Source organism: Fusarium vanettenii (assembly GCF_000151355.1).
Source record: "Fusarium vanettenii 77-13-4 chromosome 1 genomic scaffold NECHAsca_1_chr1_3_0, whole genome shotgun sequence".
Lineage (NCBI taxonomy): Eukaryota > Fungi > Ascomycota > Sordariomycetes > Hypocreales > Nectriaceae > Fusarium > Fusarium vanettenii.
The window spans coordinates 2827410-2840775 of record NW_003315881.1 but is presented as its reverse complement, the minus strand read 5'-3'; the positions used below and the strand labels follow the sequence as shown (position 1 = coordinate 2840775).

The window sequence follows — 13366 nt, the reverse complement described above, 5'->3', positions numbered from 1 at the left end:
AACTGGTCACACCTTTTGACCTATCTATTGACATGTCGTTAGTCAGTCTGATATATCATCAGTCAGTCATCTGGGGAAAACGTACCGTGTCCTTGATAGCCGTTGCGTCGAGCCTCCTCAGAAAGAGGACGTTACACGACAGGTGATATACCGCATTGCAGTAAGCAGCCTAAGAGAGGTTGGACATGGCATTGTTCAACACTCGCCAGAGACGATCGCCACCCGTCTGCATGACGAGCGCCTTCCAAGTGTCCGGAAGACCCGTCTCAATATCAGAGATGTCGACAAAGAAATCAACCCACTTCTGGATCTCGGCATCGCCCATGTTGCGGTAACAGAGAAGCCATTCCTTGTCAGTCATCTGAAGCGCGCTTGCCCCATCTTCGTTGTGAGCATCGACAGCAAGCTTGCGGACCTCCGCGAATTGCTTCTGCTGCTCCTCGTTGACCTCGTCAATGATGGCTGTCAGGGCTGGGCCATCGAGAAGTTGGAGCTTCTGGAGAGTTTTGTCCATCTGGACCGCCATACCCTCCGTTTGGGTCTTGGCTTTGATCTCTTCATGGTACAGCACATCGCAGATCAGGTTGATGGAATCCGAAAGATGCTTGAGTTCGACAGCATCAGCAGGGTTCTTCTCCTTGAGCTTGAAGGCGAATTTCTCAAGCTTTTGGGCGGCTTGGCGCAGGGGATGGGTTTCGACCATCTTGGGCAAAGGAATATGACGGTTGATGGTGACTTCCGGGAGAGGACTCTCTCGGAACCAATCCTGCCGAGCCTCGTCGTGGATCGAGGCGAAAAAAAAGTACAGCGTGGTTCGATACGGCTCGGGCACAAGTCGGGCAGTATGCTCGTCAATGTTCTGCAGCAAGTGCTCCTTGAGGGTTTCCAGAGCATCCTAGGCAGAGGGAACACGAAGGAGCAGGTCAAGCCAGTGCTGATTCTGGGCAAGAAACTCATCCCTGGTGAGCTTGACCGAGGTGGGGAGGACCACGTGGGCCTTTTCGTGAACCGGTGTCCAGAGAAGGGAGTACGCGCGTTCCAGCTCTTGACCGTCCGGTTCGGTGATCATACCGAGGGGCTCTTCTGGGTGAGCAATCGCGGCATCAAAGGGGCCGCTAGCCGGGCTTGACATCTCTGCAGAGACTGATTCGTCGGGCACAACAGTTGTCCTGGGTATATTAGTGAGCAAGCAAGGCCAAAAAGAAGATGCGCAAGGTGATAGGAGACGTTGTTTGACGAACCTGGTGGATGGGAAGATCAACCACGATCGAGAAGCTCGTGGGCAACTGGGCAGGAATGTCCTGGCCACAGGGTTAGCAACTGGCTGACGATGGTGGAATGCGACGGCAAGAATAGGCCGACGATGTATGAGAAGGGGCAAATGTGCTATACCTCTAGCTGGGGGAAATGAATAGAGCGACGTCGCGAAGGAGTTGGTGAAAGGAAGATTGAGAGGTGAGAGGTGAGGAGGGGAGGAGAAGAAAAGAGAGGTGGGGGGAAGGAGAAGAAGAAAAGAGAAGCGAGGGGAATTTGTGCGATTAGGGCAAGGGCAAGGGCAATGTAATCAAATGCGTTTGTTGGCATACCCGTCGTGCTCGTTTGCAAGTGGCAGTTCAACTACTGAGTTGACAGTGGCAGCAGCTGTCAGTCAGTGATGACCAGCTGAAGACCGATGAGAGGTGGGGCGCAGGTCCATAAGATATGGAATGCGCCATGATCAATGGTAGAGTCGAGGAAGAGGCCGAAGTCGTGGCCCAGATGAGGTCGAGGTTGGAAGAAGAGCGAGACCGAAGTCATGGCCTGGGTGAGGTTGAGGTTTGAAGATGGGTGAGACCGAAGTCATGACCCGGATGAGGTTTGGATTCGTAACAAGGCGAGACCGGAGTCATGGCCCAAATGAGGTTTGTATTAGAAGAAGGCGAGATCGAAGTCATGGCCTAGGCGAGGTTCGTAGCAGAGCGAGACCGAAGTCATGGCTTGGTTGAGGGTGAGGTTGGAAGAAGGGCGAGACCGAGATCATGGCCCAGTAATGGTGAGGTTTGAAGAAGGCGAGACCGAAGTCATGGCCTAATCGAGGTTGGGATTCATAACAGGGCGAGACCGGAGTCATGGCCCAAATGAGGTTGTGGTTTGAAGAAGGGCGAGACCGAGGTCATGGCCCGAATGAGGTTGAGGTTGGTAGGAGAGAGGATGAGGCTGCGAGCGGGTACTCGCAAGTAGTCGTACTACGTAGATAAAAGTGGAGACATCATGAGGCCGAGTTTGCAACCTTTTCGGTGCCATCTATCGCTGGTTACCTACCATGTAAGTTATTAGTTAAATGCGACCAACACTGGACCTAGCCCGTACTGCCCAGGTGGACTCAAAGTGTGTAGAGTGCGATGAGGAAGTTTAAGAGCTGGTTTTGCTAGGGTAGGTACCTATCCATGTTAAACGCTACCTAATAACCAAAGACCATGATCGGAAGTTGCTATGAATTGGGCAAAGCAACCAGCAAGAAGATATATACGGCCAAGCAGGTGACTAGGTTTATAGGAGAGGGAGTGAGGACAAGGAGAAAATGTATATGGGGCGCAAAGTCGAAGAGGGGTTAAAGAATAGGTTGATAGAAATAAAAGCAAACAACAGAAAGTTTATAGAGTGTATTTGTTATAGTCCCTAGGTATTGATGTGCTTGTTTGTGACCCATGGGTTGAAGTCGCTTGGGGTGCCTGGGTGTTGGTGATAGTGGGGCGTTCAACTTGTGAGACTTCCTTCCCATCTTTCCTCGCAACTGCACCAACCTTCTCTCCAACCTCCACAACAACATCGCCGCACCACCTCAGACAGGAAAAATGTCAGTTACTCTCCATACGTCGCTAGGCGACATAAAGATTGAAGTCTACTGCGAAAGTGTGCCCAAGACGGCCGAGGTAAGCCATCGATTTGCGTCAAGACCAGTCGGACCCTTGGCTAACCACTAACCTCTGCCAGAACTTCCTTGCCCTCTGCGCATCAGGCTACTACGATCAATCACCCTTCCACCGCCTTATCCCAAAGTTCATGACACAGACTGGAGCTCCCGCGACACCGAACCCCCCAGAGAACCCCAAGGGCGGACGCAGCATCTGGGGAGGCGCGTTCGAGGACGAGATTCGACCCGCGTTGCGACACGGCGCGCGAGGTGTCGTGTCCATGGCCAACAAGGGACCCGGAACCAACGGCTCGCAGTTCTTCATCACCTTTGACAAGGCGCCGCATCTGGACGGCCTCAACACCATCTTTGGACGCGTCATTGGAGACGAGGGCCTGGCGACCTTGGCCAAGATGGAGGCTGTCGAGGTTGATCGGAAGAACAGGCCCAAGGAACCCATTCGGATCGAAAAAGTTACGATTCACGCCAATCCGATAGCTGGCTGAGCTAAACGGCACCACATCATGCTGGTTTCATCTTCACATCACCCACTTGACCTGTCGACATTGTCAGGTCTCATCTGCGCCGTTGAGGATCGCCGACGAGGCCAACCTATAAGCTGCCCGCACTGTCACATCAAACAAGACGAAGTTTTGAATACATGTTCACAAATCTACCACACGGGACACTTGAACGGGAAAAGAAGTGCATTCTCAATCTAATATGGTATCCCCCTTTCCTCGCCGAAAGCCTCATCTCTCGAATCAACCCCAGACCAACGTCTCAAAACACTCTTTCTTGATCATCGTGTATTGGAGACCCTCGCCCTTGTTTCCCACCCAGATAATATCGCGCCATCCTCGCTTCTCGACCCGGTCCAGGTGCTTCATCAGAATGTTCCTCGGGCATGCATCGATGTTCACTACCTGGGGTACGACTAGCTTTCCCGTCTCTGTCTCATCGACAAAGAAAATGTAAACTCGCTGATCAGGATTGCAAGGAGGAACCCGGGGAAGGTCGGCGCTGATCAGGCCGTCAGTGATGATTCTGTGGAGGAGCTCCCACCCCTTGAGACGATAGGTAGAAAGCTCCGAGGCCTTGACATCATCTGCAAGGGGATGGGTACGCACGAGTCGTTGCTCCCTCATCTCTTCCATATCGGCGAGGTCTCTGAGTGTAGATTCATCCTCGCCTGGGTGGCCGTCGCGTGCGCTGCAGAGCAAGGAACGCTCGGGAATTGGCCGCTTTCCTACCTCCGCACCAGCATCTTCAGGTCCATCCTTGCAGTCGGAGCCCTCTGTGGAGCTTGAGCCAGACCAAGGTGACACAAAGGGGCAATGCTGCGCAATGTTCTGTTGCCACTTGTCGAGAGACTTGATGTTGAGCTCGACGAGCTGACGGTTGTCAGGGCTGTCAATGGGCATGTAAAGCTTCAGGTTGCAAGTTGAAGACATGATATCTGGAGATGAATGGGGAAGGCCTGGTATAGGGGGATTGTTTGGCTACTGTACAGCGCTTGGGTTCTTCTATCCGTCTCACCGAGCTTTGCTTGGTGATGTTAAAGTAGATGAATCAAGAGTATCAGCAGATCGTGAGCGATGATGGTGAGAAGCACCTTGACAGCAGAGCTCGTGCTTTTATGTACAGGTATCATAGATGTTATGTTCACCACATAAAGAACAATGGCTTTATTATGTACGTGAAGTGCCTATCCAGAAGTGTTCCGCTCGCGAAATCAAAGAGTGAGCATTGGCTCCTTTGTAGGTTCTAACAAAGGGAGGCGATGACACTGGATCCATGTCTCAACATCCATTGAAGACCAGTCAGAAGGAACTGTGCATTTCAACATAGGATCAAAGGATGGAGAGAAGTATCTATCCCTTGGCATAAAGACGAGGTAATAGGCAAATAGATTACCTATGTCCTAGCATAAAGATTAGAGTATTATTAATGAAACTCTACATTGTCTTTGATCAACTTTAGACTGCTTTTGCCTCTTCTTAGACTACCATCATCTAGAAGTAATAGTTAACATTAGCAAGAATTTGCTAAGACTGCCCTTCCTGGGCTTGACTCTTGAGTGAGTGCCGGGGACGGCCAGGTCGAATTGGCCGTTCAGTGCAGCTGCTCGTTCAGTTCAGGACGAAACATGCCTGTCCAGTACGCTTGAAGTGTTGGAGGATGGAGGTTCGAGTATCTGGTCCGAATTGGTTGACCATGCTTCCATCCTTGTCCATTAGGGTCATGACGGTCGATGGCGACGAGGTTCTGCTGCTCGTTGACACGAGATCGCTGGTGACTTTCACAGACAGAAAAATCGCAGTGTAGGAAGACAGGCAGCGACATGCCGGCCAAAGACTCGATCCCATGAGTCTTCCGAACCCACTTGTCAACTTCGGTAGCGATTGGTTGCTTGTCAAGTACCGTGTTTGGTCCGTATGTGAAGCCATTCACGTCGGGGTAGATGAGAGTGCGAGCCAGGTCGAATTGACCACTTGCGATGCGCAACTGCTCGTTCAGGACGAAACATGCCTGACCAGTACTGTACACTTGGAATGCTCAAGCATTGAGGTTCGAGCGTCTGGTGCGAATTGGTTGAGCATGTTTCCATCCTGCTTGTCCATGAGGGTCATGACGGTGGGTGGCAACTGATTCTCGTCCCCAGCCATGGCGACAAGACGGAGAGTCTGGCCGATAACTTGAAGCGTATCAGCCTTCTACATCGCGCCTGCTCCATCTAGTACCACAGCGCCCGCATCTGCTTTAAAAATCTTGTATGGCTTGGTCGTTGAAGCATGGGGAGTAGTACAAATTGCACTCATAGAACTCCTCGACCTGTTTCTTCAACGTCATCCACAACAGCTCCGCTGACATCGCCCCTCCTCAGGATCGTACATGGTGGGACATCAAACTGTCGCTCTGCGAATGTCTCCTCGAGGCTGTCAAGTTTGGAGATTGGGATCTGGAAGCTCTTGACCATCCCGTCCTGTTCGCGCTCCGTCAAGCTTTTCACACCGAGGAGAAGTTTGCCGTGCTTCATCGTTTCGTCCAAGGCGGAATGATATTCGATGACCCGACGGAGATTGAGAAGGCAGCTCGTCTCTCCTGATGACGCCTCCCAGTTCGCCACTCCCACTCCCACTCCCACAAAGGCATGGTGCACCGGGCCATTTCGCTTGAACGGCGACGGACAGGTTCTCGGATAGTCGAGCTGCTTCGTCAACCACAATGAAGTCGGGGGCGAAGGTGGTCTTATTAGCGAACTCCACCATGGTGACTGGTGTTGAACAAACAATATCAACTGCTTCAGCTGCCGCCTTGACCAGAGCCTGGAAAGCCTCCTCATGCGTCTTTCGGTTGACGTCGTAGGCGGTAGGGTCGGTCAATTTCTCGTTTCAGGCTCTCTCGATATCCTCCCATTCCGTGGGGTTCTTCTGCACCATGGATTGCGCGAACTCGGAGAAAGAGTTGAACACTGCGGAGGGGGACTTCTCTCTGTATGCCGTCGTGCGGATGGCATCGACGTGTCTAGCCATTTGGTGACTGGCTGGAGAGGCGTCAGACACGATCGAGACATCGGTTCGCTGGGGAATGGTGTCTTCCACACGCCGCAAGTTTTTCATCTCCACTGGCCATGGCAGCAGCTGAAACTTCAAATGGCTTTGTTGTTCCTAGCGGCCTATTAGACAATGGCGACGACACTCAGACAACCACTGCCGGTCGCAATGCCCGGGTTGCCTGGACTGCGCCTCAAAACCGCCTGGTCGACGATGCCGCCCGTCGCCTTCAGTTGACCTGCCCTGACAAGAAGGTAGTCCGGGTTTTGCCATAGCCAGTGGACATGAAGATTGAACTTGCGGCGTCTGGAAGACACCGTTCTCCAGCGAACCGATGTCTCAATCGTGCCTGACGCGTCTCCATTGTCTAATAGGCCGCTAGGAACAACAAAGCCATTTGAAGTTTCAGCTGCTGTGGGATACTCGAAGCGGTTACCTGAAACTGGAGTGTGGTCGTTCTCTTGCTCAAGGAAGGATGCCTGTGCCATAGTGGGCTGGGCTGGGGTGATGCTCGTGTGCAGGTTCGCGCTGATAACCCCCGCCTCGGTTCCGGCAACCGTCCAGGTCTCGATCGCAGTCTCGCTGCCGTTGCCACCAGCCCACACGTGCAACTGCGTGTTGTTGCCGCTTTCTTCAACGGGCCAGGCCAAGTCTTGCGCATCAAGGTTAGTGTCACCAGGCCAAGCGTTGGTGTCAGCGATACCCTCATCAGCGTTGGTTCTAGCGGCCTCATCGCCAGTGCCCTCGGTCGGGAGTCTATAGACTGGCAGCGTGAAATCCCCTTCCGGTAGGGCAAAGCCGTTAGCCTCTAGCGCAGCAGTCTCAACGTTCTCATTGATAGCGGCGGCATCTTCGATGGCCTTCACCAGGCCAGACGAAGTCAGTGCCGTTTGGTTGGGCTTTCGTAACTGGCTGGTGCCGGTAAGACAGCTGCCGCTGTGGCTATCGTGAAGGCCATTACCTCTCACACCGCCGAGTCCGTCGTGAAAGCACAGGAGGATGATACGTGGAAGCAAGCGGCAACAGAAACGCAGCTGCACGTGTGGGCTGATGACGCCGGCAGCAAATGCCGGTTGCAGGGAGATCCCTGAGATGCCGATATATACTCCCTTTAGGAGGTCCGTACCTGTCGGTGCCTGAAGCACCAGTCTGTTCTTCATCGCCGGGGCCTCCCTCTTGTTCTTTGGCAGAAAGAGTCGGCCTGCCCGGGCCATGACTCTGACTGCCTCAGTCGGCCGAGCCAGATTGTGGCGGATGAACCCGTCGCGGAGGTTCTCCTCGTGGTAGATAGTGAGCTCCTTTGGCCCCGCAAGCTCGGCGTGAAGCTCATCGCCTTCTTCATCTACTATCGAGTCCCCCCGATAGGCCACCAGGATGGCCTGGTTCACGGTCTCGACATCCTCGGGTTCGCCATAGGTTGGGTACTCAGTTCCCATGTCCTTTATCGTGTACTCCTGGTCTTCGGGTACATGCTGGAAGAGGATGAAATCCTTGCCGAACGCCAAAACGTTGGTAACTTATGAGTATTTTAGGATCAATAATATTAAAAATGATCATAATGTTATATAAAACCTAACAAAGTTAATCATAACTTTGTTTAATTCTTGATAATCTTCATAGTAAAGATAGGATGATGGTATACTAACTTGCTGTCGTAACGGCAGAGGGACCGGGGCGCAGTCTTGAACATTGGTCGTCGTGCTTCGAGAACCAAGTTGCCGTCATGGGGATGTTCAGGGTTGTTTATATATGGGCGCAGATTTTCGCGAACGATGTCCTTGAAGTATTCCGGGCTTCAAGTGTGCCTACCAGATGTTAGAAGGGTGTGGTATATCAAGTCAAGTGGACTTACTTGGAGCCATAATCGAATCGCAGGGCCAGAGGGAGGCAAGATGTCTTTCTCAAAACCAGCATTGGCGGTGGGCAAGATATTTCGTTTGCGGAAGAGGAAATGGAATTCGACTTGCGAGAGAATATCACCGAGCGATCAGAAACCCTGAATTTTGGCGTTTGCGTTGATATAGTCATCGATTGATGACCTGCGTCGCCTCTTCGAGAAACAAGTTGCCGTCATAGGGATGCTCAGGGTTGTTTATGTATGGGCTCATCGATGGCCTGCGTCGCCCCAGCCAAGGTTTCCACTGAGAGAAACTCCAGTGCCCGCTTGTTCTGGTATGCCGCCCTCTCCATCAAGGCGGGTTCGTCTTCGAAAGCTCGGTCATTGTCCACTATTAACCGCTTCAACTGGCCCAGGTTGCCCGTAACTATACAGGTTTCGTGAAGGATGGTGAGTGAGCTGGCAATCTTGCGCGAAGGCTCCATCCTCACATCCACCTTGGGGAGATTGTCCCTATAGGCCATGTTGCCTGTTCGCTTTGGCTTCGTGATGTAGACAGGCTGGGCCGTCAAGCTTGAGATGCCCACATATACGGAGGGGATCATCTCCTCAGGCCCCAGTACCTCAATTGGTAGCCTCTCTTGCACCCCCTTGAATGTCTTCTTGAAGTCATCCTGGGGGAGAGACAGCTGGCAGGCACGAGGCACCACCTCGAGGGTCCTACAAGGTTGGGCGAGAACCTTGTGATGATTGGAGCTGACCCTCCAAATCGTCGATAGGTAAGGCCCAGCGAGAGGTGCCTTCACCCGGGTCCCCACAACGTCCTCGGCAGTGGCTCTTCTATTCTTCGCCACCGGCTCATGCTTGGTTTCTTCACTGTCCAATCGCGGCATTCGCAGGTGATGTACCATGTTGTCTCTCAATGCCTCAGCGTCCTATCTGGTCTGACGAGGCAATTCAGGGGCCGTCGAGATCCCATACTGCTAGGAAGAATTCGGATGTGGATGTAATGCCGCGCAGGGTGTGGGTGGAGGTTTGTGTTGAAGGAGAGGAAGCGGGACAAAGTCGCAGCGTGGCGAGAGGGGTGTGTTCAAAGCCGGACGGACTTGTAGTAGTGATGGTGAGAGGGGAAAGGGGAAAGTCCCGCTTCACATCGAGCTCTCTTTGGTTATATAAGGGAGAGTGTTGGTCGTTGCGACATGAGTTGGGGCAGATGCGTAAACCCGCGAGTACTTCGAAAGGAAGAGATGGGCGACGATCGCAAGAGTCTCCGTCTTTCTGGAGCTAGCGAACCTGAAGATGCCGATGAGTCCCAAGGGAATAGTACCAAGGTACTTCTCGAAACGACATCGTGTGAGAGGTCGAAGTTTCAAAAGCATAGTGTCGACTAAGAAGGAATCCGTCTTGTTAAAGAAGTCCACATGTGGGAGCGACAACGGAGAACGCTTCACACAGGAGGAGCTGAGCGAGATCCTAGAAGCCCCATCGGCAAGGACGTCGTCATCATCATTATGACGATAAAGAACACAAGGTAATCCTTGGCCAATGACAAAGTCTTGAAGATAGAAATTCATCTGGATGATGTGATCGATCATCTCTCGAGTGACTGGAGAAGGGTCGACCGCCTCGCCATCGAGAAGTTGGCGGACCATCCCCATCACTGGATCATTGGGAGAGGGAGCGGGGACTGCTGGACTGTTCTCATCCTCATCTTGATCATCTTCGTAGTCATCTGAATCCTGTCGCGTCTTGGTGCCGGGCAGGTCAGGCATGATGGGACCAAACACTTTGCTAATCGCCGCAACACGACGCTTAGTAACACCGGGATTGGCGTCGAACTGAAGGCAGACAGGCTCCTAATGCTGTTCTCCCTCGGTGTACGTATCGAATGCCTGGAACTTCTGACCACGGACCTTCCACCCTGGGTGCCACTTGCCCGGTGGTCGACAGACCTTCAGGGTTAAGTTGCCGTCATGAGGATGATCATGGAGGGCTGGGTTACTCCATCCCAGTACTCATCATCGGCCAGGACATCTGATCCAGGGAGCGGTGATCCCTTGAAGAAAAGCTTCACAGCTGAGCCTTCTTTGGTCACACGAGGGATAGTGACCGCTAATTCGGACACCTGCGCTGGTTAGCAAAGAAAAGTTTTCCGTCACAGTTTGGGAGGCTTACCTGCTCGTCCGTGTTGACAATGAGGAGGAAATGTGTGTTGTGCTTGGTTGACTTGTCCTTGTCGAGCTTAATGAATCGAGCATTAGTCTTAAGACGTCGGATTGTCTCGCAGTCTTCCATGACCCAGAATACCTCCTGCACGGCTGATTGCGTGAGGGAGGTCTGAGCCTCGTTCGGTCCGTCAAACTGGTATGTGACAGGATACTGGCTTGGGCGGAGGTTCGCGGGAATAATCTCTTGGGACGTCACTTTGTCCCTAATGTGGCTGTAGGGTGCTGTCAGTGAGATACTGGTTTGTTGGGTTAAATGCACTTACTTGAACCGATAAGGGTGGATTGGTCCGGATTGTGCGAGATCTTGTTGAATTCAGCCCCAGCCTTGAGCAGGATGCCCCGGTCGCGGATTGAAGTAGCTGTCAATCAACTCTGTCGCCCCCTCGAACGGAAGACCGACCCCATCATGTGGGCTTGACCGTGGGCTGGGTTTTCGAGGGGGTGCGACTATTTGCAAGAACATATCAAGATCCTACACTGGTTAGCTGACGTTACGCAAGTGAGGCGGGCGGACGTGCTGCGTAGATGGAGGAGGTGGTTGAAATTAAAGTGTAGGAGGAGTGTTGGTGTTTTTGTTGGGATAATGGGCAGTGCGTTGCAGGTGGCGAGCTGTGGGTTGAATGAACGGCGTTCTCACAACGTACCTGCCTTGCGTTCTTCAAATCCTCATCAATATCCAAGTAAGATTTTATATAAAAATGTGCATAATTTTATAAGCTCATTTGAAAAGTTATTACACAATTTCTATAGAGGCTCTATTGAGCTTATGGAGAATTTCTACAGAATATCTTCTCATTCTTCGTACTTTTTGCTTGAAACGACGTGCGACGGAGCAGCTTTATATACCCGTCCAGTCGCCAGGGTCCTCACGGTACTCTCATGACTGATCTCTTGATTGCACGATTGTATATGACGTGTAGGAAAACGACAACAAAGGAGTAGAGAAGTTATGTGCAAAGGAGAGCAAACGATTCTCAAACGTGAAGCCCGGACAGGGGCAACCGAGCTGAAGAGAGGACACCACATTGCACACCACGGATATCTGGCGAAGCCTGTTTATATTTGACAGTTTGATTCAACCTATGGTTAACCCTGTTCGTATGGCTTTTAGCATCAAAACGGTCGACAATCTCCCCTGGTACACTTGTGTTTGGCCATGTCTGCCATGATATCACCATCTTCCCCCCCAACACTCGCTTCAAGGAAACATTGGTGACCTAATGAGTCCAACCACCATTAAAACATCACCGTTTGGTCGTCCTTGAGACGACAACTCTCAACTTTCCACGATGTTTTCTCCATGTTCTTCCTTCAGCATATATGCTTTTTTCCCCAGATAAATATGCTCTCTCATGTGAATCCAGTCTCTATTCCATATCAAAGTCAGACCCCTCATCTTCTAGCCCTGACGGGGACTTGGCTTCGAGCTCGGAATCCTTCTCATAACCCGAGGGATCCGAATCCAACTCGTCTTCGCTAGTGGTGTCTTCGGGGTGACAGTCATCGTCTGGGCCCGTCCCATGGACTAGAAAATGCTTGCTGTTCAAACCTAGGGTCTTGGCTGAGCGAGAGGGGAGGGCTCGGCGAGTGGGAACTTCTGGTTTCAAGGCTTGTTCGGGTCGGGATTGCGAGACTCATCATTGTCAGTTGGCGTATTAGATTGATCATTCTGGGCACCCCTGGTATTGGTTGCACGAGAGTGACGTGTTCGGCGAGCAGTAACTCTTGGATCCGATGGCTGCGCTGATAAGGAGCCATCTTCGGAATCAGAGGCAACTGGCGAGTCAGGCCTGACAAACACAGCGATGTCTTCATCCTTCCAGACGCCGTGGTGTTCTCGGAGGTGGGCAACGAGCTTGTGTCGATGGCCGAAGGTTTCTAAGAACAGTCGAAATGGTTGCATCGTTGGGGCTCAAAATTGGCGGCTCTGGCCCTTGGAGGCGTAGTTGGCCGCAGTTCCTCTGGGTTGTCCTGCACGTATTGGTTAAACGTAGATCCTTTGACGCCATGGTTCTTCAAGTGGTCCCGGTATTGCGATCGAGAGCCGAAACCAGTTTGATAGGTACAATCCGGGAACGAACATCGCTGTGGCTTGAAAGCATCTCGTTTGTGGGCCTGGCGCTTTTGAATGGGCATGATGTTATCAAGCTCTTCCTCAGTCACCTCAGGATGCTCCGCCCGCGCATGTCGTTTGAGTGTGACAGGTGCTCCATACTTCGCGTCACAAATCCAACACTCTGTGGGAAGGTCTTGGTGCGCTTGGGCAGTGTGAGCCCTGAGTTGGTTTCTCCTTTGGTAAATGGTCTTGTCCTGGCAACCGGGTCATGGGTAGGCTCGAGGAGGCCATTTGTGTTCTGACATGTGCACGTTGGGCTTTTCCTCGGTAGGATGCTTGTTTCCACAGACGGAACAGGTAAATTCGAGTGATTGCGCAACATCAGCTTGACAGTTAACGCTGTGCTCATCCCGCCTGACACCAGTGAAGAAAATCCGAGCACAATGAGCGACAGTACATTGATGCATGAAGCGCGTTGGAACATCCTTACTACCGGTTTGATATGCGGAAGGAGGTAGTCCTGAGACTGATGCAAAGAAATCTGAGAAGGCTTTCGGGTCAGCGTTAATGATGTTGTCTGCGACTTCAGGCGAAATGGTCCCAACTTCTTTTGTCAACACCGAAGCGATCTCATCAATGTTGGTGAGAGACTTCGTGTCACCGTCAAAAATGTAGTCGTGGAGAGCCTGCACCTCCAGTATCTCTGGGGAGTACTGCTGGTCTTCCTCTTCCTCATGCCTCTCGTCGTGAGTGGCTGGTTGATGGCCGCTGGGGAGGGAAACGAGGCCTCTTGTG

The 13366-nt window shown here is 52.2% G+C and overlaps 3 protein-coding genes across 3 annotated transcripts; 1 reads left to right on the top strand and 2 right to left on the bottom strand.

Annotated features, from left to right (window-relative positions):
* Positions 1 to 169: 169 nt before the first annotated feature.
* Positions 170 to 1132, bottom strand: NECHADRAFT_75178 (uncharacterized protein; the record flags this gene model as incomplete). The annotated part of the gene is made up of 2 exons (XM_003053689.1): positions 170 to 895; positions 974 to 1132. 2 exons carry the CDS (start codon positions 1130 to 1132, stop codon positions 170 to 172), a joined length of 885 nt encoding a protein of 294 aa, XP_003053735.1.
* A 1672-nt stretch (positions 1133 to 2804) lies between these two features.
* NECHADRAFT_73408 (uncharacterized protein) lies at positions 2805 to 3714 on the top strand. The gene is made up of 2 exons (XM_003054403.1): positions 2805 to 2912; positions 2974 to 3714. Exons 1-2 carry the CDS (start codon positions 2835 to 2837, stop codon positions 3397 to 3399), a joined length of 504 nt encoding a protein of 167 aa, XP_003054449.1. The 5' UTR covers positions 2805 to 2834; the 3' UTR covers positions 3400 to 3714.
* Positions 3715 to 6575: 2861 nt separating this feature from the next.
* On the bottom strand, positions 6576 to 8312 carry NECHADRAFT_75175 (uncharacterized protein; the record flags this gene model as incomplete). Its single annotated transcript, XM_003053688.1, has 2 exons — positions 6576 to 7966; positions 8303 to 8312. The coding sequence occupies 2 exons, from the start codon at positions 8310 to 8312 to the stop codon at positions 6576 to 6578; spliced, it is 1401 nt and encodes a 466-aa protein (XP_003053734.1).
* Positions 8313 to 13366: the final 5054 nt, after the last annotated feature.

Bases quoted from the DNA above. Each gene is read 5' to 3' on its own strand.
- NECHADRAFT_73408 (XM_003054403.1), top strand. From the start codon at position 2,835: ATGTCAGTTACTCTCCATACGTCGCTAGGCGACATAAAGATTGAAGTC. The intron at 2,913-2,973 runs GTAAGCCATCGA...AACCTCTGCCAG, and splicing joins GTGTGCCCAAGACGGCCGAG to AACTTCCTTGCCCTCTGCGC.